The sequence below is a fragment of the Vespa velutina genome, chromosome 2 (genome assembly GCF_912470025.1).
Source record: "Vespa velutina chromosome 2, iVesVel2.1, whole genome shotgun sequence".
Classification (NCBI taxonomy): Eukaryota; Metazoa; Arthropoda; class Insecta; order Hymenoptera; family Vespidae; genus Vespa; species Vespa velutina.
This window is the reverse complement of record NC_062189.1, coordinates 18,777,468-18,804,967: the sequence shown is the minus strand read 5'-3', so window position 1 is coordinate 18,804,967 and position 27,500 is coordinate 18,777,468. Positions and strand designations below refer to the sequence as shown.

General features: G+C 36.4%; 1 protein-coding gene across 16 annotated transcripts in view; it reads left to right on the top strand.

Annotated features, from left to right (window-relative positions):
• LOC124946648 (bromodomain adjacent to zinc finger domain protein 2B-like) overlaps positions 1-27,500 on the top strand; it is a 132,406-nt gene that overhangs the window by 69,077 nt on the left and 35,829 nt on the right. For 14 of the 16 annotated variants that reach the window (XM_047487631.1, XM_047487625.1, XM_047487623.1 and 11 more), the window contains 2 exons: positions 13,208-13,265; positions 19,131-19,281. In XM_047487631.1, coding sequence (XP_047343587.1) covers positions 19,140-19,281 — 142 coding nt within the window. In that variant the 5' untranslated portion in view covers positions 13,208-13,265; positions 19,131-19,139. The remainder of the gene's footprint in view (positions 1-13,207; positions 13,266-19,130; positions 19,282-27,500) is intronic. The other 2 variants (XM_047487629.1, XM_047487630.1) reach the window with 1 other exon arrangement.

Below are 27,500 nucleotides of genomic sequence, written 5' to 3'. Positions count from 1 at the left end.
GACGACGACGACGACGACGGTGGCTTCTTTAAACGTATCGACGTTAACGTTCGTACGAGCTACGTTGACAGCTATCTTTGATTTTTATCGTCTCCTTCTTTTTCTTCTTTTTCTTTTTCTTTTTTTCTTTTTTTCTTCTTCTTTTTTTTCTTACAAATGTCTCGACTTAAAGTATTCTATGGAAATTGACGAGTGACGTTTTCGAAGGTTTCAAAGAAAAAAGAACAGAGAGAGAGAGAGAGAGAGAGAGCAAAAAAAAAAGAAAAAATAAATGTCCAACTTGATGATCGATAGATCGATCGATCGATTGATCGATCGAATTATTTCGATTGTCTCATTACGTTTTTATTTATCCTATTTTATTTCCTTCTTTTATTTCTTGTTCTACTTTTACTTTTCCTTCTTTCTGTTTTTCTTCTTGTTTTTCTTGTTTTCTCGTTCGGAAGGAAAACCATAAATACCGATCTTTCGTATCCGATCTAAGATGTGTTTTCGCGTATCATCGAACACGGAAGTTTCGAGGTAGTGGTTCGAAAGGGAGAAAGGAAACGAAGAATGGCTGGGCAATAAAATCGTATCGGTGCAACCATGGACGATTCGCATGCTCGTTTACGTTCGTTTTAATTAAGTACCGTCCATGGCGTTTTGCACTTTCACGTAGGAACCTACGGAATGGATATCTGTGGTTTTTCGTGCGTCCGTTTTTGCGGCCTGATCGAACTACCCTTCTGAATACGTCTATGTACGTATGTACATACTATTACATACGACAGAGAAATATGTACATATATATATATATATATAGTTATATACGTACATATATATATAAATATATGTATATGTATATGCATGTATATACATACCTATTCGGTGATTCGGACTTGCGGTCTTTGAAAACACGATTCGATAGGAAAAATCATAGTCTGCGGACGCGGCCCAAAAACTATCGGTAGAGTTTCATATCGTGCACGAAAGTGTGTCTGCGGTCGTACGTTCGAAAAGAGCCACCAATCCGCGCGTAAACGGTCTTATCCTTTTCGATATTTTATATATATATATATATATATATATATATATATATATATATATATATATCCTTTCATTCATTCGTCCCTTTTTCTTTCCGACTTTGCGATTATTACGTCGCAAATGATTTTTCGTCGATCGATCGAAATAATCGAATGAATATACATATACGTAAATAGAAATAGAAACTCGAGGGCGTATTATATGGATCTTCTTAATCGTTGGATTACGTCTGAACGAAATCGTAATAGAATTTCGAATAAGTGTTCGTAGGTAACCTATAGTCGATAAAGAAAAACCCGGCAATGTGTTATGACAAGGGAAACGATGAAAGTCGGAGTACTCTGATTGGACAAGTGCCAGGAAATTTCAAGAGATCCGTTATAGATAGATGGATATACGCATGTATGTATGTATGTATATATCTATCGTCGAAAAGAAATCGCGAGAAGAAGAGTAACTTTGAAGAGCGAGAAAAATGGTCGACTTATATATCGATATATCATAATACGTTTTTATATATATATATATATATATATATATATATATAACGCCAGTATATCGAGATATCAAGAGAAAATCTGGTTATCTCGGATTATCTGAAAGATATCATTTTCTTTCTATTTTTTTGTCCCGTCTAACGACTCCTCGTATAAATTTTCATTTAAATAATAACATTTAATGACTCTTACGAATATCAAGATCGACTTCAACTTGACTATTAAACTAGAACGATCTAGTTTTTCTTGTTTAATTTTTTTTTTTCTTTTTTTTCTTTTCTTTTTCTTTTTTTTTTTTTTTTTAGTCGATCATAGAAACAAGAAGACGCATTTAATATATTTACTTAGTATTGTGCGAGTAAACTCTTATGCGATTATTTCTTACAATTGTACGTTTTTCTTTTTTTTCCTTTCGTCAATGAATTAAACGACGTCTAATTGCATACGTTTTATGCGAATCGATCTTTGAATGTTGATAATATTTATTATAATGAGCTCTTGTATCATCGTTCATGAATTAGTTATACTTCAGCGAGCGAGCCATTTCAAAAGGTCTTCATTTTCGTACGATAATTTTTCCGATAAATTAAACTCCTCCCAAATATTATTTATTTATCATTATAAAGTTTAAATAGAGCTTAAACTACACGAGAGAGTCTATCGTCGTTCTGGTTGTCGGTTTCTGAACGAAAAATAATTAGACCAGTACCGGCATTTCTCTTTCTCTCTTTCTCTCTCTCTCTCTCTCTCTCTCTCTCTCTCTCTCTCTCTTTCTCTCTCTCTCTCTCTCTGTCATATTCGTTTCGAATGTTACGCGTCAACGGAGTGCATTGTCCGAATAAATATCTCTCTCGTTGATTGTTTAGGAAAAATTTTCCATTCGTTATTATCGTTATTAACGAAATATGAAATCGACGTATATAGATGAGATATATCGAATGATATCGAGTTGATATGAATTTCAATTGTTCATTACATTATCTAATCAAAAATTTTATTAGTATGATAATATCCAATTTATAAATTATATTTTATTATATACTTTATTAGATCTTATAAGATTCTTAATTACTTCGTAAGCTTTAGAAAAAGACAAATAAGGACAGATGGAAGGAGAGTGAGTGAGAGAGAGTGAGAGAGAGAGAGAGAGAGAGAGAGAGAGAAAGAGAGAGAGAGAGAGAGAGAGAGAGAGAGAGAGAGAGAATATAATATCGAAATGATATAAATTTCAAGTATTTAACGTTTTTATTGTGTTAGAGAATCAAAGTTTTATTAATATAATAATACTCAATTATATAAATTTGTTTTTTATTATATCTTTTATTGACTCTTACTTATAAAATTCTTAATTACTTTGTTAACTTTAGAGAAAGACAGAGGGAGAGAAAGGGAGAGAGAGAGAGAGGAAGAGAAAGAGAGTGAGAGAGAGTGAGAGTAATATCGAGGCGATAGTAATTTTCAAGTATATTACATTTTCATTGCCTTAAAGAATCAAAGTTTTATTAATATAATAATAATCAATTATAAATTATTTTATTATCCGTTATATTAACTCTTACTTATAAGGATTCTTAATTACTTTGTAAACTTCAGAAAAAGACGGACAGACAGACAGACAGACAGACAGAAAGAGAAAAAGAGAGAGACCGAAAGAGAGTAACAAGTTTAATTTCGTTTAACGTTGGTCATTTCTCCCCGTTTAACCCCTCTCTCCCCGTTTATAGAAACGTTGTATAGAACGAGCACTCACACGAATTTAACTACAACGTTGCAGGATAACATTGACGACAACGAAAAGGAGAAGAAGGAGGAGGCGGAGGAGGTGGAGGTGGGGGTTAGGATTGGGGTTGAGATCGGTGCAGTGGAGGGTTGAGGGGAGAAGAGGTGATGGTAGGAGGAGGGGTATGGAAGAGAAGGGATTCACGTGCGGGCACCGTCAGAGCCCTTAGCGTCGCGATCGCGTCAGGGATGCTCGTCGAGGGGGTGACCAAGGGGGGATGGCTAAGGGGTAGAGCTAGAGAAGGGGAAGGCAGAGGGAATACGACAATGCCCCACCCCGGTTTCTGTTATCGATCCGCCGCAACGAAAGTCGAGATACTCGGCAGCGTCCAAGTATCAGCTGGACGAATAAATCTGAATTATATCTTTCCAATTTGTTCATCGGTTATTTCTTCATCCTTCGATTGTCATTCGTTGCATACTTCTATCTTTTTTTTTTTCCTTCCTTTCTTTCTTTCTTTCTTTCTTTCTTTTATTTTTTCATTCTTTTTTTTCTTCCTTCTTTTATTCCGCTCTCCTTTTTCTTCTCTACGATAGGTGATTATTATTCTTATATTTTCTCTCTCTCTCTCTCTGTCTCTCTCTTTTTTTTTTTTTTTTTTCTTTTTTTTTTTTTTTTTTTTATAACAGATTGCAAGTTTATTGTCTTCTTTTTTATTTATATCTCCGACCGCCCCTCTCTCTCTTTCTCATTAATATCGTATTTACACTCGTATCATATGTTTTCTCTCTCTTTTTTTTTTATATTTTTTTTTTTTTTTTCTTTTTTTTTAGATGTGAAAATAAATCGAATTACGGAGAGTTAATAATTGAATTTAATGATGGGGATTATTGAAGGGTTGTAAATACGTTCGTTATCATATTATATGTATGTCCGGGAAAATCATTTTTTAAATGTGCGAAATAAATTGAATTAATGAAGAGTTAATAAAAAAAAAAAAAAAAAAAAAAAAATGTAAAAGTGTTTGTTGTCTGTTTCTTGCGTTTTTTCTTTCTTTTTTTTTCTTTTCTTCTTTATCATTCGATACGTGCGAAAAAAATCATATTCCATTGTGATTATATATCGAAGATTCTACATCGTTCTTAATGGTTGTAGATATTTTATAAAATATTTTTTAAATCTGTCATCATTTATTTCGAATTCGCGAGAGAAAGAGCAGTTTTCGTCGAAGCGTAGTCGATGTTAAATAGATAGATAGAAAGAGAAAGGGGCGGAGGGGAGGGGAAGGAAAGAAGGATTTTTTGTACGTTTCATGTCGTGTCTCGTCTCGACGTTTTAGTAGAATTTTCATATCGCCGACAATATTTTTTTTTTTTTTTTTTTTTTATCGAAACATTAAAAGTCCGGAGAAGGACGATTCGGTATGATACCTACATATAGCTAAAAGCATCTAAGAGCTTTGGAAGCATCGGATGCGATGAAACACGATCGCTGCGGGTCGAGACGAGGAATAGAAACGACAGCTGTGACCGTGGCAAATCGACGAATATGGCGTTCCAATAGATACATATCTAGCGTTAAGTTATACCATCGATCTGGACAGCCTCGAGTTTGAGAAAAGTAAAAAGTAAGAAATAGAAAAAGAAAAAAAAAAGAAAGAAAGCAGAAAAGAATAGGATCTTTTATTTATTTATTTATGATTTATTTTCTTCTCTTTTTCCTTTGTTATACCTTTAAAGATACGTCATCCTGGAGACGTGGCATTATGAATAATATTTTTTTCATTTTATTCGATGACATCGTCCAAAACGAAATAACGGGTAGATAATTTGTTAATCGATTGAAATTACACAAATTTTTTAATTTTTGTATATCGAGCATCGGAAATTTATTTTTCTCTTATCTTTTTGAACGTACGAATCGATCGTTAACTAGACAATATGGGCCATCATGGATTTGAGACAGAGAGAAGAGAGCGAGGGTAAGATAGAAATAAGGGGTGTGCAGAGAGAGAGAGAGAGAGAGAGAGAGAGAGAGAGAGAGGAGGGGGAGAGAAAGAGAAGGAGAAAGAATCACATATACGTAGACACACGATGACAGAGACAGTTGTTAGAAGAGAAGGGGAGACGGAAATGGAGAAAGGGGTGGGAGAGGCCTCCATGGAAGAAGTCTGATTTATAGGCGACGGCAGCGAAGCGTTTTCGCTGCGTAACTTCCGTCAATTTCGTTTCGTCTTGCCTCGTCAGGAACCGAGTTTCCGGTTTCTAACTGAACACAGTGAACAACCAAGTGATTCTTAGCTGGTACAGTTATTTTTCTCATAGATCATTCTTATCTATATAGATTGTTACTTTTCACCTTTGTATCTTTCAGATTTGTACACGATTTAGGAAAAAAAAGAAAAAAGTTCTTAGGAAATTCGACAGGATTCTTTTGATTAGTTAAATTAAAATTTTGTTCTTCTATCGTTAGTTCGAATAAAAAAAAAAAAAATTTGCATTGACGCAGAGATATTTATCTTCATCTCGATTATAACGGGCAATATAATACGGATAAAATGAATATGATTTATACTTAGTACAAATACAATTTTGTGGCAGAATGTAACCGGGAAAGACAGGAAGTCGAAAGAAGATAGGGAATCTGAAGATAGCGTGTAAATGTTCAGTCGAGTTAAGTTGAATCAAATAGAGTCAGAATCGTTCGCTTAATACAATGTTGGTTTGTGTAGAAGAGCAAGTAGAAGGAGAATATAATCCGAGATATACGTATTTACATATCGTACGTATGTATGTATCGTATGCATATGTAATATAATTGTACTTTAATACATTAATATACATATAATATATGAAATGAAAGTAACGCGTTGGAAATGTTTTCGTTCGTTTTACTTCGTGCTTGATTTAATGCGCGGTGAAAAGCATATATTTCTTTTTTTTCTTTTTCCTTATTTTCTTTCTTCTTTTTTTTCTTTTTTTTTTTGTGTGTGTTCTTTTTTTACTGTGTTATATAAGTTTTCGAAATGTAAGACGAGCTGCGAAGGTCTTAACGCGAAGGAGTCGAGCCGAACGTAATGGAGCAAAATCTGGGCCGTGTGACTCTAAGAAGTGGAACGTTAGCGTGCAGGTGCGAAGACTCGCTTAGATCTCGCTTAGATCTCGCTTAGTTCTCTTCTTTTTTCTTTTATATATATATATATATATTTTTTTTTTTTTTTCTCTTTTTTCGTTCGATCATTAAACGAAGAGATATCTTGGATCTACCTTCTTTCTTTTTTTTTTTTTCTTCTTTTTTTAGTAAATATAATATAAAAAAAAAAGGATCAGCGAGGATAAATAAATTTCTTTTTTCATCCGTATGTCATTTATCTTAGATCTGTCTTTTTTAGTGAGTATAGTAAAAAAAAAAAAAAAAAAAAAAAAGAAAAAAAAATCTATAGATAAATAAAATTCTTATTCGTCATTCGCGCGTCATCAAGGATTCGTTTGTCAAATTGTTTCGTTTGTCGAAAATGCTTGGTTTAGTTGTCACGCTGTTGTGAAACAAAAACGGAGAATCATGGAAAGTGGTAGAGAAACACATGCGCGAACGTTTTAATTATTCTCTGATCTCGTTATATTGCTCGTTGATATTCCATAAATTCAATATTTAAATTGCATAAATGCCGGAAAATTTGTAAATTTTCCACAACAAGGAAGATATTTCCATAGTGTTGGTTGAACGATTCAAATTCCGTCGATTCACTTTCAAAACATATTCTGTTAAATTTAACGAAACGACTTACGAGTATACTTTATCGAGCCAATGGTCATCGTGATAAAAATCGTTACAGTATCGATTTTTCAAGAATCTTAATTCTTTTATTATTTGCTTCGGAGAATGCAAAAGAGTACGATTCGTTTGTTTATCGAATATAAAAACGAATTAACTCTGTATTATTATCCGATAAAATCATTAGTATTCATTAAATTTACAAGAAAAGATCAGCTGATAGAAGATCATAATCGTCTGTTTAAAATAATAATTAAAAACAAATCGTAAACTCATTGATTTTTTTCTCTCATTATTATAATAATCTCGTGATAATTAATAATACAATTGCATAAAAAGAAATACACACAGATCGAGAGATAAAAATAGTTCATTCATTTGACACAGGAAAAATCAGCTGATCGAAGATATATATATATATATATATATATATATATATATATAAGCACTAATTATCATTTTCTTCTCAATTATCTTAATAATTGATAATTAAGTTAGAGAAAAAAAAGAAAGAAACAAACAAATTGAAATAACTCATTCGATTGTAGAAAAGATCAGCTGATCGAAGATCTTATCGATAAAATTGATTTTTCTCTTCACCTTATTATATCTTTATAATTAATGAATAAATTTGTAATATTTGAAGTTCCCCCCCCCCCCCCTCTCTCTCTCTCTCGTTTGCGTCAAGTTTGAAAGAAATAAAATGATTTTATTAGTATCGTCGAGGCAAACTCGCTAATACTTTCTCTCATTTCTTCTCGAGTAAAAAAGAACAGCACCGATAAGAAAACTTATCCAGCCGTTAGTGTTTCGCGAAAATCGTCGATTAAAAGTTGGAGGTCGGCCATTAGCCTTCACCCACATTGCTCGCGGTCGTGGTCGTAAGAAAAAAAAAAGAAAATGAAAGATAGGGAGAGAAAGAGAGAGAGGCAGAGAAAGAAAGAAAGAAAGAAAGAAAGAAAGAAAGAAAGAAAGAAAGAAAGAATATCATTTAAACCGATTCTTCTTATTGTCGTTCTAACTTAATTTATAACAGATTCTTATCTTTATCGTAACCATTTTAATTGGCGAGATAATGCTCCGAGAAAAGAAAGAAAAAAAGAAAAAGCAAAATTTATACTACTTCAGTAAGAGGAGTTAATTATAAAGATGAAATTCCATTATTCTTTTTTCTTTTTTTGTTTTTTTGTTTTTTTGTTTTTTTTGTTTTTTTTGTTTTGTTTTTTTTTTTTTTTTTATTAGGATCATTAATCGAATCGATTGAATATTCTTCGTCCGTAATATCTCATATGCACGTTGTTTAATAATCTGTATAAAAAAAGAAAAAGGAAATAGACAATTTTTGTGAATTCCTCTATTTTTCCTTTGTTAATCAAACGAAGTGAATATTTTTTATCCTCGACATATTTCCTTTTTCTTTTTTTTATTTCTGTTTTTTTTTTCTCTACGAATGATTTGAAAAGTTAAAAAAAAAAAAAGATAGGATAGACAATTATTATTTTTTTTTTTCTTTTTCTCTCTCTCTCTCTCTCTCTCTCTCTCTCCTATTAATACTATTAATACATTTGACATAGAGGATGACAGAGATTGGGAGGGAGACCTTGACAACGAAAAGCACGATGTAGAGAAACGAAGGGAATCGAGCTCGAATGTCAAATCGGGCCTCGAAAAGCCATTCTCGAGGAAGACACTGACCTAGATACCGTAACATATACGAAGTAAGGTCGTGTGTAAAACGTATATGTTTCTATCTCATATATACACACGTGCACGCGAGCACTCATATAAATACATACATAAATATATATATATATATATATATATATATACAGATACATATATATATATATATATATACAGATACATATATAGATATACATACATTATATGTATATATATATATATATGTGCATGCATACATATAAACATGAATGTATATAAGCTCGTATTCACGAGAGAATAACGTATGTACCGCTACAACTATCGTGTCTAGTCAGTGTATATTTCTCTCTTTCTCTCTCTCTCTCTCTCTCTCTTTCTTTCTCTTGTAGTTTCCACATAAGAAGAACACTTTGGCACGAATGATAGGTATCCGTGTGTATATGCGTGAATAAATGTGCGTTAAACGATGAGCATATGAAATAGAGAGAATTATGTATTTTCTTCTCTCATTCAGAAAATAAAAAGAGAGAGAAAGAGAAAGATAAAGAAAGATGATATATATGTGCGCGAATTTCAACATAACAAAAACAAACACACAGACATTTACATTTATATAACATACATATATGCAAATGTATATGTATATACATTGGCATGTGCGCTCGAAGCGCACGTGTGCGCATTTACATACAGGCGCTTTAATAGCGCGCACGCTTTCCTACTCCCTCACTCTGTGTATGTATTTATCTATTTATCTCTCTTTCTCTCTTTATCTATCTCTCTCTCTCTCTCTCTCCCTCTCTTTCTTCCTCGCTTGTACGTGTGTGGTATTCGTGCGTGCGTGTGTGTATATGTTGTGTGTATGTATGTGTGTGTGACGAGAGAGGAGACATACGTGTGCTTGGTTTCATTGTGTTGTAAGTGCTTTACGTTTATGAATGAAATTGTAGTAGTAGCGAGCACGTATATACTACGTGCGTAAAGTTATATCGATGACTCAGCCTCTCTCTCTCTCTCTCTTTCTCTCTCTCTCTCTCTCTCTTCCTCTCCCTCTCTCCCTCTTTCTCTCTCTCTCTTTCTTTCGCGTGCGATATAATATACATATTTATATACACACGAAGAGAACGTTGAACCCGTCTCTCTCGAATGGATTATTTTCTTTCTCTTTCTCTCTCTCTCTCTCTCTCTCTCTCTCTCTCTTTCTCTCTTTATTTTTTTTCTTCTTTCGTTCTATTTTTCTGTATTTTTTTTTTTCTTTCTTTCGTTCTTTCTCTCTTTTTTTTCCCTTTTTAATTGTCCTTGACATAGTTAGAGAGCTTCGTTTTTTTTTTTCCTCCGAAGAAATATGATTTTTTCGACGTTCCATAATTTAAAATTAATCGATTCCGACGTCTTAACTGTTCTTCGAGACGGATATATATGTATGTACGTACGTACGTACGTATGTATGTATGTATGTATATATTTATTTATGTATATGTATATTACTTCTCGATTATGAATCATAGTAAATACACAGGCAAATACATATTTATAATATATATCTCATTTATCTCTTTAATCATCAAGATTGAATAATAAAAATATCCTTTAGTAGTCAAACTTATTGACTCTCACTTTTATTGAATGAGATTGAGAGAAAGAGAGGAATGGGGGTGGGGTAGAAGGAGGGAAGGGGTAGAAGGAGGGAAGGGGGGGGGTGAAAGAGCATCTATCACATTGAGAAATGTGTTTTCTCTTAGATAAACAATAAAACAAATCTTTCGATTTCTTAATGGATATTATAATTTCATTTTTATCGTCGTTTCTCTATCGGCTTTTTTTTTTCCTTTCCACGTTTTTTTTTTCTTTCTTTCTCACACTTTCCCTTTTTCTTTATTTTTCTTTTCTTTTTTTTTTTTTCTTTCTCTTTTTCTTTTTTTTTTTTTTTTTTTTTTCCCCTTTGCATTTTCATTCGAAAAAAAAGGAGAAGAGACGGGCGCTCGCTCGTTCAAACAAAACGCACTTACATATTGCTTGTGCGTTCTCTTGCGATTAACATACATAAACGTATACGCTTTTTTGATTTATGACGGTAATAAATGGCAAAGGGCAAACGATTTGCCATGTCTCTTTCTTTGCCCCCCCCCCTCTTTCCTCCCTCTCTGTCTATCTCTTTCTCTCTTTCTCGTCGTTTCCCGTTTTGTTTTCTTCGAGAAGTAAAAAATAAAAGAAAAAAAGAAAATAAAAAAAGAAAAAGAAAAAAACAAGGAAAGGAAGGGAAAAGAAAGAATGAGAGAAAGGGGAAGAGAAAATAATCATTTCTCTTCTCTATAGGCTACATATAAGATCCAAAAGGAAATGTCACGTATTCCCGTTATATCTTTTCCACATTGTCGAATATTTCAATTTGAAAGCGTCATGCCGGAGCTCTAGCGATCGGCAAATCTATGCGATAGCCGTGTTATTCATGAATTATGGATACATTCTCGGTAGCATGGTTTGAGCGCTTGCGTGTCTCTCTTTCTCTCTCTCTCTCTCTCTCTCTCTCACGACTTGGAAATACAAGGTGTGAGTGTGTGTATGTGTATAAATATATATATATATATATATATATATATATATATATATATATGTGTTAGTAAAGTATACTAGCATAGAGAGAGGAAGAGAGAGAGAAAGAAGAGAGAGAGAGAGAGAGAGAGAGAGAGAGAGAGAGAGAGAGCTAGACACAGTACACGCTCGCGTACTCAACTTTCTACGGCCTCGGGAGTTAGACTAGGTCGGGATTCTCGGTCCGTTATCAGTGGTTCGCGTCGACAGATAAGAGGAGGCTCCTTCGTTAATTAATGAATTAACGTACTCAGATAATCGGTCGGAGGTCGTGCGAACTCGTCGTTGTCGTCGTCGTCGTCGTCGTCGTCGTCGTCGTCGTCGTCGTCGTCGTCGTCGTCGTCGTCGTCGTTGTTGTCGTTGTTGCCTTGACACCACTACCACCAATCCTTGTTGGATATTTAATCCAGTTTGGTCCCGACAAAGGTTAATTGTTTTCTCCCGCTAAGAGAACGAACGAACTAATTAATAAATAATTAACGAGACCGGATAAATCTACAGTGGTGGCTCTGCATTACACCTGATAACTCGTATGTACGTTCCAATAGATTATTTTTCTCTCCTGTTAACGCTTTAAATTCCTGTGTACTCTCTCTTTCTCTCTCTCTCTCTCTCTCTCTCTCTCTCTCTCTCTTTTTCTTTCTTGTGAAGGTAGCTCTGTAAAATCGAGGAAATTAAATAGTACAGGCCGAAAATCGAAACGATATATTCAAACTCCTTTGACGTTCTAGCGTATTCCCAAAAACGAACATCGAATGTACCCGATGTAAATCATCGGGTATTAAACTTCATCAAGTATTTATTAGCTATTCAGCGGCGTGTAATGTGCCCAACGCCAATAAAAGAGCTGTTTATTGAAGCCGACCGTTCGATTTCGTTTGCTCTTCTCTTTTACCTCTCTAGGTATTCGTATGGGTTTCATGCGCGCACATATATAAAATGTAATGTGTATATGTGTATGTTTATATATATATATATATATATATATATATATATATGTATGTATATATACATATATATACACACACCTACATATATGAATGGCCGAATTATATTGCTTATAACTATCTCGATCGTCAACTCGAATTACTATGATTGCATTTACTCGAGAATTATTGACAGCTATTTTCTTTGTTTTCTTTTTTTTATTTTTCAATTTTTTTTCTTTTTTCTTTTTTGTTTTTTTTTTTTTCTTCTTTTCTTTTAAATGCAAAACCAAACGATTTCTAGTTCACCGAGAAAAAGAAAACTTTCTTTCTTTTTCTTTTTCTTTTCTTTTCTTTTTTTTCTTTTTTTCGAGTTTCTTTTTTTGTTTGGAAATAGACCACCCTTCGGGTATCGTATTTTCATGATGTAAGTAGTGTTTCTAGAATACGAATGTTTACAAGAGGGTAATATCCATTACCCGCTAATTACTAATGGATGGCGATCAACGTTTCGCTGGACTCTCGCCCGTCTATTTCTCTCTCACTCTCTTTCTCTCTCTCTCTTTCCCTCTTTCTTTTTTGGATGTACGCTTTCTATCGTTCGATGCAGCTTCTTCCTCTCTCTCTCTCTCTCTCTCTCTCTCTCTCTCTCTCTCGCTCTCTCGCTCTTTTTGGGTGTGTGTATCGAAAAAGCCAGTGCATTCGACCGTATATAAATTATCTCACCGGTTTCCAACGCGTTATACTATATATTGCATTTACGTAATGCAAGTCCGGCCTCGTGTCGATGACGTAGACAATGAGATACGCTTGTCCCTATTCCTATTTTTCAAGAGATATTTTCCAACGTTTCTGATTTAGCACATTTCTCTCTCTCCCTCTCTCTCTCTCTCTCTCTCTCTCTCTTTCATGATGTATGACGTTTATTATTATAAACACATAAAAATAAAATCATGACAAATTATACCGAAGAGATTATTAATTCATATTATAATTTTCTATTACAGGTGTGATGGTGCCCCGTGGAGCCGGCTTTTACTATGAGTTGAGACCTCGTAATTAATTGTAAGTATACATTTCATGTTGACGAAAAGAAATAAAAAAACAACACATATATATACATATATAATATATATGTAATATATATAGGAAATTTTCGTTCATAACTTAAACTTGACGTCACTTGATAATTAAATCCCTTTGTAGGTATCCTTTCAATCTCTAGTCTAACTCATCTGACGCGTTCTATATCTGGTGTATCTCTACGTAAGAAAGGTATCTAATCGTTGCTATATGGGTTCTATCGGTTACGATCGGAGACAACGCACGCCTGCCAACTCCCTTCTATTTCTCTCTCTCTCTCTCTCTCTCTCTCTCTCTCTCTCTCTCTCTCTCTCTCTCTTTATATATCTCTCTCTGTTTCTCTTTTCTCTTCATAATCCACGTGCGTGAAAGCGTGTGTCTTTTGTATGGAAGTCTCTCGCTAAACCACGTTCTATTCTACCTAGAATACAGTCGCAATCACACGCAGGTACATACATACACTATTTATTCGTGAAAGAGAGAGAGAAAGAGAAAGAGAGAGAGAGAGAGAGAGAGAGAGAGAGAGAGAGAGAATAGTGCTGTATTCCTCTCTTCGTTCGTTCGGTCGTTCGTTCGTGTGATCACGCGCGCCTGTGTATGCACGAGATGGAGGGAAAAGAGGGTGAGAGAGAGAGAGAGAGAGAGAGAGAGAGAGAGAGAGAGAGAGAGTCGAGGGATGGTTTTGCTCTGGTGGCTCTGTATTGATTGCTGCTCCTCCTCTACCTCTCCTACCTTCCTGCGACCACCTCTCTCTTTTCTCTCTCTCTCTCTCTCTCTCTCTCTCTCTCTCTCTCTCAGACTCACTCACTCGCCTGGGCTCTTCTCGTTTCTCTTATCTCGCTCTCGCTCGTACAGAAACGCGAGCCGCGATGTCGCTCCGTTCTCTGCGAAAGCATCAAGATCTCGAGGTCCTTCGTTGCCACGTATATATATATATATATATACTATGTGTATATATACGTGTGTGTGTGTGTGTGTGTATATATATATATCTTCCCTTCTCTCGAAAATGTCCGCCGAGAAGAGAGTTCCATGGCTGTTCGTTAATCGAACAGCTAAATTCGTCCATCTGTCTCTAGCGGTAGTTTTGTACGAAAAAGTGGACGTTATTCTACCTTCTCTAAACAAACTTTTTGACATTCGTCGTGTGATTTCTTTTTCTCTTGCTTTTTTCTCTTTTATTTGATCTTTTTTCTGTTTTGTTTCTTTTTATTTTTTTCGTGTTTCAGTAAAATCTTGTTCCTAGTCGTTAATCATAATAAAAGGGGATAATTGGGAAAACCAAAAATTTTTAATCTATATATATATATGCGTCAGTATATATATGTGTATATATATATATATATATATATATATATATATATGTTTAGGTATATAGATAGAATTGTAGATATGGAAGATCAGAGGGAGAGAATAAAACGCGACAAGTAAGAGGGAATATAGAGAAAGATGAGAAAAATCCAAAAAGAATAGAGGAAAAAGAAAAATAGTAAATGTCTACCTTAGTTAAATATTAACCCACTTTTGCAAAGTATTTGGGAACTCTTACTATCGGAAATGTACGGAGAGGGTAGATACACGAGAACGAAAACATTTTTTATTTTATACTCGAAATAAAATTGGGACGTCGCTCCATCGAATTTTATCTTTATCGTGCTTGTGTATTTAATTCTTTTCTCCTTCTATCGTTCTCCATCGTTCTCTTTTCGTTTTCGTTTTCCCACGTTATATATATATATATATATATATATATATATATATATATATATATATATATATATATTTCATTTCATTTCAACGATGTTAAGAGTCTTTGGAGGAATAATGAACGAGAATTTTCCTTTACTGAAAACGCGTATTAATGATACACCTTATAAAGTGAAACGAGGTCGATGATTTTTAATTGAGAAATTTATTATACCTGTATTTTCGATGTTTACAATTTTACATTTTTTCTTTCTCTTTGTTTTTTTTTTGTTGTTTTTTTTTTGTTTTTTTTTCTTCATTTATCATCCGTTATTTTATAACGATGATAGGTACTAAAGTTTCGAAAAATTCAATCGTTTCATACGAGTTGCTATCGAAATTTATTCTTTTCGATTGATCTGTCGTCGAGAGATAAACGCATTTCTATAAATATGATTATTAGAAATAAATAAAATTATTTTGTTAGAAGATAAAGATTCATTAAAGCTTTATACGTCTCATTTCTATTTTGTATTTCTCTCTCTCTCTCTCTCTCTCTCTCTCTCTCTCTCTCTCTCTCTCTCTCTCTCTCTCTCTCTCTCTCATGGCCTCATTCATATCTATTATATAACGACACACGCGATTATATGCCAAAATAGTATCATTCTCTCTTTCTAATCACATCAAAAGCAATCGAAGATTAGCTCTTATCCGTAATTCCAGCTCTCATGCTTTTAACAAAAGAGAGAGAAAGAGAGAGAGAGAGAGAGAGAGAGAGAGAGAGAGAGAGAGAGAGAGGGAGAGAGAGAGAGAAATTCGAAAGTGTCTACGTTTATGTACTCTCGTGATTTCGATAATGGCAAGATAACGAGTTGATAAAAGCCAAAAGGGATGTATAATTATCTCAAAAACGTTACTACTGTTTTACGAATTTGACCAATACGTGAATTGATCGTTTGCTCGATTTTAAAAGATACAGAAGGAAAAAAGAAGAAAAGAATTAATGAAAAAAAGAAAAAAGAAATATCTAAGGCTAAGAAAACTAGGTAGACAGGAGAAGTTTTCTCTTTTCTCTTTTTACTTCTTCTTCTTCTTCTTCTTCTTTTTTTTCTTGTCCTTTTCTTTTCTTTTTTTTTTTTTTTTTTCCTTCTTTTTTGTATGAGCGTAGGCATTACTACCTGGGACGTCCAACAACGGCACCAACTTTTTCCACGACGATGGAAGGAGCGTAATACCGGTCGAGAAATCGATGGTCGACCGCGTCTTCCTTTTGCTCTCGACTTGCCATTCTCCGTTCACTTCCCCTCTCTCTCTCTCTCTCTCTCTCTCTCTCTCTCTCTCTCTCTCTCTCTCTCTCTAGCTTCCTTTCTATCTCTATCTCTGTCTTTCTCGTTCACTAGCTAGCTCTCCCCTCTTTCGGTCCATCTCTCACCCTTCTCTCCCTACCCTTAAGAAAGAGCGAGCACGAGAGAAAGAGAGAGAGAGAGAGAGAGGGAGAGAGAGAGAGGGAGAGATAGAAAGAGAGAGAATTTCTCCACCCAGAACGTCTCTCCTAGCATCCCTCCGCTTCCTCGCCAATTTACGAGCACCTCCGAGTACTACTCGGCTGCCTGAAAACGGGGTAGCATTGCGAACTCGCCCGGATATTCAGGGACGAAAAGCGCCGAGGACGCGTTATACGCGTTCGCCTTCTTTCTTTCTTTCATTCCTTCTTTCTTTCTTTATTTCTTTCCTTTTTTATTTATTTCTCTTATTCTCTTTCTCTTATTTCTATTCTTGAACGAACGACGCGAGTTTCCTTTACCATTCGCTTTACTTCTTTTTCTTCGCTTCTACTTCCTCCTCATCATCGTCGTCATCGTCATTATCGTTATCATCGTCATCGTCGTTTATAGTTAGAAATGGACAACTCCGCCAGAAATAGTTCTTTTTTTTTCCCCCCCGAGTCGAAGGCGAGACCAATTTGAGAAAGAAGGGCCGAGAATGATGCTTGCTCATTCGCTTTGATATTAAATGAGATAACGTCTCTGATAGATGGAACAATGTCGAGAGTTAAGTATCTTTTTGCTTTTATATATTATTTTTCTCTTTTGATTTTTCTAAAACTCCGATCAGCGGGCTTACTCTTCTTGCAGAAGAGATTTGTTATTAAATTACGAGGAGTATTTTGTACTTTGTAACAATGGATCACATATAATTCTGTCGATCTATATAAATCGTTTATATCGATCAAAAGAAGCAATGAAATATATACATATATATATATATTTCGGAAGATTCCATTATCTTATTTTTTTTCGACTTAATAAACACGAAATGCAAGACGCGGTTGAACAGGAAATTTCAATTATCTCATCTTTTTTACAGATAATAATAATAATGATAATAATAATAGTAGTAATAAAAATAATAATGATTTCCGATAATCGGACGTTTCCTTAATATTCGATATTTCGGATTCTAATAGAAACGCTCGCTCGAACTTCATCGAACGCGTTCGAAGATATATAATAAATTCATATGTAAATTATTCCGTTTGATTAAAATCAAATGAGGGGGAAAAAGAAGAAGAAAAAAAAATGATGTAGAAAGTTTTTTTTCTTTTTTTTTCTTTTTTTTCTTTTTTTTTTTTTTTCCCTATCGAGACAAATAACTTTTATCGTAATTATAGGAAATTATATTTGGGTCACACGTCACGAATCGACGCGTCATCGATTAATAATCGTTCAGACGGACGAGTAGAGACAATAGCATTTCCGTATACTTGCAGTACGTGCACATACGTACGTACAAACATACATGCATACATCATACTTGCTTGCACTAACGACTATTATAACCGAGTATATGATAATAACGGTGTCGCGCGCGCTCTGCCTGTGTCTAGCCTAGTACCAGCTCAACCTGACTCAACGTTGTAACGATGTATATTTATACAACAGCTGACAGGGCGAGGAAGGGGGAGTATGCCAGTCAGCTGATTGAAAGCGCTGGAGGGGAAGACGTGGAGGGGAGAATGACCTTTATTTAAAGCGCTGGAGGAAGCCTTTTCTTTAGCTGGTAAACAGTCACCGAATGCAAATGGCATTTTATTTAGTTGAAAGAGATGAACATATTTTATCTTTATATATGGGATAATATCCGCTCGTAATATTTTAATTATATGACCTTGACTTAGGAAAGGATAATGATTATATACAAATTTTCAATAATTAACGCTTCGTTATTAACAATCACTGTATTACTGTCGTTAAAATAATTATATCAATCGAATCGCATTTATTGGATTTATTATTTGCATTCCAATGGGTGTGTGTGTGTGTGTGTATATATATATATATATATATATATACACATATGTATGTTTTCGTAATACTTTCCAATACTTTCCAATCGTTTTTATCATTCCCTTACGTAAATACGAAATTATCAATCAAACGAATTGGCGGTAGAACTCGTAGTATTTGCACGTGGTTTAATGCCGTTATCTGTCGGATATATATATATATATATATAGTAATTTACATAAATGTAAGTATATACAAGAATGTTAGAAGCCGTTCTCGGTTGGTTACGGGTACATTGACCGTGTGTGTTACGTTGATAAATTATTCATTTAATACTACGAGATATCGAGTCGATTTGTAGAACCTCGAAACGATATCTCGCGAGTTAGTTGATCGCCTTGACTTTGAATAAATTCATTGAAATGCGTACCATCCGAGCTTCGTGGTTGAGTTACTAGCAAAACGAGTTCGCTTTTAATATCGATACTTGATTAAATAAAAAAAAATAAATAAAATAAAATAAAATAAAATAAAATGATAGTAAAAAAGTAAAAAAAGAAATTGAAAAAGTAAAAGTAAAAAGAAAGAACGACGTGGAATATTTATTAATATATTTCTCTTTCTCTCTCTCTTTCTCTCTCTCTCTTTCTCTCTCTCTCTCTCTCTTTCTCTCTCTCTCTCTCTCTCTCTCTCTCTCTCACTCCAATAAATTTCTCTGATTTCTTTTCCCCCACCCGCACCCCTCCCGCCACCAAATGAAATTTGTCAAGTGACGAAATAAGACATTAAGTTAACGTAATGGTAGAATAAAATGGAGGAGGAGAAGGGAAGTATGAAATAAGTACTTGGTAAGAAAGGAACGTCGATTTTACAGGGGACTGGCATGGAGAAGGAGAACTCCGCATCAGGCGGAGGTGGCGGAGGTGAAGCGGCGGCAACAGCAACGCCGGGCTCCACCTCCACCTCCGAGAAGCTCCAGGCGGACCAGGCCAATCCGCTGCTCGATCCCACTGCACTTTTTGGTGGTAAGTCCGTTTTATCTTTCTTACGTTCAAACGCACAACGTGGACTCGATTTGTGCCGAGGAGTCGATTGCGCCTTCTCCTTTCTTTTTTTTTTTTTTTTTCTTTCTTTTTTTCTTTTTCTTTTTTTTTTTTTTGCAATTTTACGAAAAAAATTGAAGAGAAAAGTAAAAAAAATTCACACGATCTACAACATGATTCAGATTGATTAAAAGTATTAACAAACGGAAATAATGAATTATTTCTCAATCCTTTTATTATTTACTTTACATAGATACTTATATACATATATATATATATATATATATATATATATATATATATATATGAATGTATGTATATATGTACATAGGTATGTGTGATCGTTTGCGTATTTGACAACTATCATCGGTCACCTGATCGGTATATCTGTAATTAGCGGTTTAATAAACGCTCGCATAATGAAGGTTCTGATCGAAACTAGAACGGCTCGACTATCGAACTAGCTGGTAGCTTGGCCGCAGGATTGACCAAACGACGGCCATCATCGCCGTCTCCTTTCGCATAATATATATATATATTCGATGAATTGCAAAGATCGATATCCTTCGACGATCGCCGAAAAGGGATTGATCCGTCGCTAGCAAATCGAGACTAGCGCGCGATTTCTCCTACTCCTCTCGTTTACCCCACCCCCCAACCACCATTCCCCAAATCCACCTCCCCACTCTCTCCTAGCCTCCCTCCAGCCCCTTCGAATGCTACGCTTAATTAATCGATCCGATAAAATTGGAAAACCTTCTCGTGTCCTCTCGCAAATCAATGCAAATTCCATTGAGACCGTACTTGCAATATTTAAATTGTACGCTCAACGATACTCGAGTCTCTTCTATGTGAATATATATATATATATATATATATTTATAAATATATATATGTATATATTTCCAATTTTGTTTTCTATCTGTCTCTGTGTTCTTTCTTCTTTCTCTCTCTCTCTCTCTCTCTCTCTCTCTCTTTCCTTCTTTTTTATCGCAGAAAAAATTAAATTCATCGAGTCCTTCCTTTTTATTTACTTCCTCTCTTTTTATTTTTTCCTTTCTTTCTCTCTTTCCTTCTTCCTTGTTTTTCTTTCTTTCTTTTCCTTTCATTTTCTCGGGTGAAAAGAAAGTAGAAGAAGAAAAAAAGAGAAAGAAGAAAGAGAAAAAGAAAAGAAATCGTTCGAGCAAAATCCACCGTACACACATAGGGCGAATTCTTTTGTGCGAAAACGACTTCTTCTTATAGTTCTTGCCCCGCCGAGTTTGAACAGGACGAATGTGACAAATTGATGCGAATCAACGGGGGTGGATAATTAATAATTCCACATAGCCCTATACGCCTAGCGCGGTGAAGTGTGGGTCAAGCTTTATCGTCGTTACGATCTCTTTTAGTCGCCGATAAAGCCGCACGCTTCATTAATCATCCTCTTCTCTATTTTCTCTTTTTCTCCGTCTACCTACGTCCCTCTCTCTCTCTCTCTCTCTCTCTCTCTCTCTCTCTCTCTCTCTCTCTCTCTCTCTCTCTTTCTTTATTTTTTGTCTGATACTCGACGCTGTGGCTGACGAGCTGCTCTATCTATCTATCTATATCTATCTATCTATCTATATCTATCTATTTATCTATCTCCCTCTATCTCTATCTCTATAAGCTCGAAACACACCAACGCGTTTCACGCTTTTTTCTCTCGACTCTACACTTCGATCTATCACTTTCTCATCGCAAAAGTATTATATACATATACCCTACCTACGTATGTACATACATACATATATACATGCATATATATATATATATGTATACATATATACATATCACTTATTTTATTATCCATCGACTTTCAGAGTTCTTCGAATAATCCTCCTTCTCTTCCTCGTTTTCCTAGCTCCCCTATTAAAAATAGTCTCTTTCGATATCACATAGATGCTCGATGGGATCGATGATAAGGAATGGAAAAGATAAAGAGAATAATAAAAGTAACAAAATAATAGTAATAATAATAGTATTGACTCATATCGCGAGTACTTACGTACATTGTTATCTATAATATTCGAATACTATTCATAGTATCGCGTAATCTATTGGTTTTGTTGTCTAATCTCTCCCTCTCTTTCTCTCCTACCCTCTCTCTCCTCTCTCTCTCTCTCTCTCTCTCGTATAAAGAAGATATGAAAGGTATAATAATCCGTCCACATCCGTCGGTATAAGCAGAACAGTTTAGTTTGGTATTTCATTCATCGTTATGCGAACTACGACGACTACGACGACGATGACGATGACGATGACGATGACGATCAACCAACCAACCAACCAACTAACCAACCAACCAAGCGAGCGAGCAGGCGACCGATCGACCAACCAACCAAACAACCGACCGAACGACTCCACCAACCCCAACTCTCGACCCCGACCGACGTGCAATGCGGATAGGCGGAAACTCCATTTCGAGCGAAGTTTCGTTTGAACGGAACGCAGACCTGAGAAATCTCGAACGTTTTCGGAAGGATTCGTGTTCCAAAAGTCTTGGCGATCCTACGAGATATGTATACGTATATAGATATATTCGTAAAGACATTTCTCTAAAGGTCTATAGGTTCTCTTCTCTCTCTCTCTCTCTCTCTCTCTTTCTCTTGTTCTCTCTCGTTTTCTCTCTCAGCACTTCTCCTATTGCCATCTCATTCGAGAGGAACGCTTCGAGAACGATTGATTCCCAACGCTACTCGAGCCGGCATCGGGCCAGTATCTCTCTCTCTCTCTCGCTCTCTCTATTTATCTCTCTCTCTTTCTTTCTTGCTTATTCTCTCTTTTCCTCGCGTCCCGGTTGGCACAGGTCTCTCGGATGCTGTTCCATCGTGCGCGATGGGATTTCGTTTATTTCGTTGCTTCACCTCCGACCTGCCCTCCCCTTTTCACTTCCCCTCCTTCTTCTCGTCAACCTTCTTCCTCTCTACCACCACCACCCTATGCTCGCGCGCTCTCTCTCTCTCTCTCTCTCTCCCTCCATCTATCTCTTTCTCTCTTTCTCTTTCTCTCTCTCTGACAGGGCAGAGCGGAGCAAAGCAGAGCAGAGCCTCTTCTGATCCTTCCACCCTCCTCCTCTCTTCGTCTATTTCTATCCTTCTCTTTTCTCTCTCTCTCTCTCTCTCTTTCTCTTTATCTCTCTCTCTCTCTCTCTCTCTCTCTCTCTCTCTCTCTCTCTCTCTCTCTCTCTCTCTCTCTCTCTCTCTAGGGCGTTATCGTTCTTTCTCTCTTCGTCGCTCGCACTTGGGTCAGGTCCGTGGGAGAGAGCGAGGCTTTGGGGACGCAAGAACGAACGGACGGACCGGTGGTGGTCGGACGGACTCTCTCTCTCTCTCTCTCTCTCTCACTCGTTCGCTAGCTCACTCACTCGCTCGCTCACTCGCTCGCTTGCTTTCTCGCTTTCTCTTTCTCTCTACCTCGCTCTCCGCCGGTTCTGTATATTTATTGATTGCCACCTCACCTCGCCTACCATGGCCTCGGTCTGCGGCAGTTTCCCGTCCTCCTCCTCCCCTCTTTCACCTCCCCTCCTTCTTCCCATCCTCTTCCTCCAGTACTCTCTGCCTCATCCTCGTTGCTCGTTTCCCTCCTCTTCTCTCTCCCAACTTCGTTTCTGCAGAGCGCGGCATCGTGGTGCTACGCGAGAGAGGAACGCCTTCTCTCTCTTTCTCTCTCTCTCTCTCTCTCTCTCTCTCTCTCTCTCTCTCTCTTTCTATCTCTTTTCAACCTTCCGCAGCGTCGCGCTTTTACCTCCTACGCTCGATACAAACTCGTTGGACGCGCCAGAGTTTTCGTTTGAAGCTACCAGCCGGGGCTTTCGTTCTATTCGGCCTCTGTCTCTCTCTCTTTTTATTTCTCTCTCTCTCTTTCTCTCTCTCTCCCCCTCTCTCTCGCCCTCTCTTGTAACACTAACAGGAGCAACTCGCAAGCTCGCAAGCTAGCAGCTTTCTTCGGCCCTACTTCTCCTTGTCGTTTTCTCCCTTTTCAATTTTCCTCCCCCATTCCCTCCTCTTCTTTCTACTCCTCCAACACCACCACTACTTCTTCCTCCTCCGTCTTTTAGCACTCCTCTTCGTCTTTCTCGTTGCAACGTGCGACGTTTCACCCGAGAGACAGTTCACGAACAGATGAAATTCTATGATTAAGCAATTGCGAAAGAGATATTCTCGTCTTTTCCCATTCCTAATATTTGACGATACCTAACAGCACTCCAATTTATAATGGTCCCAAAACTCAACCCTTCCTTCATTATTATCTTAATGACGTTTCTACTGATTATTTTTTCTTTCTTTCTTTCTTTCTTTCTTTCTTTCTTCTCCTTTTTCTTTTCGCCCTTTTTTTCGTCCTAATAGTAAAACTCGAATGAAAGATATTACATCTGATCTGTCCCATTATCAGGAAAATCGACCATTTCGTTTTTCTTCGAAGAAAAGTGATAATAAAAAGAGTAAAAGAAAAAAAGAAAATGAAAAAGAATCTTTTTGTAATTATTAACTTGAAATGCATCAAATGTATATATAAGATTATAATCAACCAGTAATAACTGTGGATCGTTTAATTATATATTATCATGTCGTTGTTGGATATATTACGCTGATGGAAAAAGAAAAAAAAAAAATATGGAGAAAAATGAAAAATGAATAATATCCTCTTTCAAAGGATCGACGTCAAGAAGATCGCACTTTAACCTATTTAGATTACTAATGACGCAGAGAGAGAGAGAGAGAGAGAGAGAGAGAGAGAGAGCGACGCTTCCTGGTTCAGTCGCATGTAACAAAGCGTTACGCGCGTGCGCGTGCGTATACGCACCTTCGAGTCTCTCTCTCTCTCTCTCTCTCTCTCTCTCTCTGCACGCGTGGCCCTGACGCATGGATATGGTCCCACACTTCCACCCTCTTTCTCCCTCTCTTACTGTCTCTCTCTCCCCTCCCCCGTCTCTTTTTCTCTCTCTCCCTCTCCCAATCTCCCCCTTTCTCTTTTTCTCACATGCGTGTCCCTGCAACTCTCTCGCTTTGCCTTGACAAACGTGTTTATCGTGCTTTGAATTCGATATCAGAGAGAAACAGAAAGAGAGAGAGAGAGAGAGAGAGAGAGAAACGATAGGGGTGGATTTGGAAATTGCAAAATAAAGGGAAAAACATTACGAATATGAAAGGAATAAGTTTGATTGATAATAAATGTTTTATAAACGTTTATATGAGGACAATATTTTTAACGTTTTTACTACAAACTTTTTTTCTCTCCTTTTTTTCTTTCTTTCCTTTTTCTCTTTGTTTTTTTCTTTTTTCCTTCTTTCCTCCTTTCTTTTTCTTCTTTGAAAGTTTGACATCGCGACGTAGTAGTAACCTATTATATTTCATTTTCCAATGGGAAAAATAAGTTGAAAGTTTTTCTTTTGGTTAGTTTCACGTTAATAGCTGGAAGGAGAGAGACAGATGTTGGGAGGGTAAAAGGTATCAATTTGTGCCGGTGAGAACTCTGCCGGCGTGGCTCGTTCAACGCATTCGGTATCGTTTAAACATTGAAATGGTAGGTTGAATGATAAACGAAATCGACAGAGATATACGATCGTTCGTTCGACGGACTTAACTTCGATAACGAATAGTCGTCAGAGTTAGTGCATAATGTAAAAACACACACACACACACACACACATTATATCGCGTTCTTGGTCGCCTTTCTGACGTCGATGGCGGTTTCGTGAACTACCCTCTTTTCGTCTGTGTCTTTCTTTTTCTTTGTATTTTTCTTTCTTTCCTTTTTTTCTCTTTTCTTTTTTTTTTCTTTTTTCTCTTTTCTTTTCTTTTTTTTTTTTTTGCCTCTCGATAGGACTACAAAATATCATGGATCATTCTCGAGTCTGAATATGATATCGGAGCATTAGCGAGTTCTTCCTAATTAATAATTAAAACGATTAAATGCATTTAATCGTACGGTTTTATCGATTTTCGTTTCGATTAGATATTCAAAGAAACTTTAGATATCTCGTCGCGTTTAATATGCATTTAAAACGTCTAAACGAAACGCAACGCCTCGTAATTCAATGCCATAAGATAGTAGACCTATAGTCGTACTTGAAAGTAGAATAATTTGCTTTTCACAAAGATGCCACGGATTCTCGGTTTCGAGAGTATCGAGTGAAAGAGAGAGAGAGAGAGAGAGAGAGAGAGAGAGAGAGAGAGAGAGAGAGAGAGGAAGAGAGAGAGGGAGAGAGAGAGAGAGAGAGAGAGAGAGAGAGATGCTCGGCTCGAAGCGAGTCGCGTAAACGAAATTAAACCGATTTGGAGGCGAGCCAGCCATCGCGACGTCGGTTTCGCGCTACATCCCTCTCGACATTCCGATCCCTCGGATCGATCCCTTCCTCGAGGGACGAGCAGGAAGCGTAGGACACGGGGTGGGATCAGCAGAGTCCTGATTGGACGCCCATAATCAGGAATAATGACCGTGATGCGCCAGAGTGATGCACTACTAACGACCATCATACTCTGTATCTCGTTTCTTCCTTTGAACGATGGAAAATTGCAAGATTTCTCTTTCGTGATCCTAATTTCTCTTATCGTACAAGAATAAACGAACGAGAACGATTCTCAGAAGTTTATGATAATAACGGGAACGTTAAACAAGCGTGTCGGTTGATAAATTTAAATAATAATATTTTCATCATCATCCTCATCATCATCATCATCATTATTATTATTATTATTATTATTATTATTATTATTATTATTATTATGGGTGTATAAAAAGAGATTTTTTTTCGATCGTTCGATCGATCGATCGAATCAATGAGTAACGACGATGAGTTCGCATAACGTATTTATCGTTAGTAATCCTCGCATGAAATTTCCACTTCGATAAGCGGACTACCTACTATATATATATGTATATATATATATATATATATATATATATATATACCGCCGCAATACATACACATATACGTAAAAGGAGATTGTTATCGCATAGGTGCGAGTTCTCTCGCGTTTACGAGCCGATCGATCGTCGTCTCTACGGCTAGGCACAGTTCTACTTCATGCTTACGCGAATGGAGTTTCTTCGAGTGGTTCCCGTCGGGGTTCCTCTCCTACGTTCTTCTTTGCTAGATATTCGCTAAGTCGTTGCGTATTCTCGCCGTTGGTCCAGGCTATTTTCTTCTCGGCACGTTCCACTCGTCGCGGTCGGCTCTACGACGAGAAAGAGACAAAACGAAACGAAACGAAAGAAAGACAGAAAGAAGAAGAAAGAGAAAAAGAAAAAGAAAAAAAAAAGAAAAGACTCCAGCCGTGTATACCGACTCGCGGTAGTCCTAAAATAGCCGCTCAAGAGGAGGTTACATTATGCTTGTGTTCCACTCTTATTCTTATTCTTATTCTTATTTCTCTTGTTATTCTATATGAAGTTAGAAAATATTAGAAAGTAACAACATTGTATCGGAATAATTACAACTTTTTTTTTTTTTTTTTTTTTTTTTCTTTTTTTTTCATTTTCGATAATTTTTCGTAACAAAATCATGTATGTATGTATGTATGTATGCGTGCGTGCGTGCGTGTATACGTGTAAACTCGTAAATATCATAACAATAGTTTTGACGCAATCCGGAACGATGATCCCATTTGATCGCGTTAATAATTAATAATAATGTTGCATAATCAATAAGAATGAATTGTCAATTCTTGTACGTAGGATGGGAAAAGGGAAAGAGTAGAAGAAAGATCTTCTCCTACATATATACCAATTCTATATAATATCGATAAAAGAGAGTGGAAGGAGAAACGAGGAAAACACGATGAAAGAGGAAAAACGGTACTATACCTACTATAACGAACGAACGAACGAACGAACGAACGAACGAACGAACGAACGAACGAACGAACGAACGAGAGTGATAAAGAAGAGCGAGGAGAGTCGGATTTTCGAGCGTCGAGGACACGAGGGAGCGACAGCGAGGAACGCGTTTGAAAAATGTCGTACGTGCCGCATGCTCGTGCTATTAATTGCGTATACGTGCGCTTCGATCCTCCGACAGAGCGGTCGAACAAGAGGTACTCTCGTAATTCTCAGTTCCCTTTCCGTTCGTTTCGTTCTCTCTTTCTCTCTGTCTCTCTCTCTCTCTCTCTCACTCTCGTCATCCCTCTATACCTATATACATACATTTTCCACCCTCCTCGCTTCTCTCAACCCCCTGG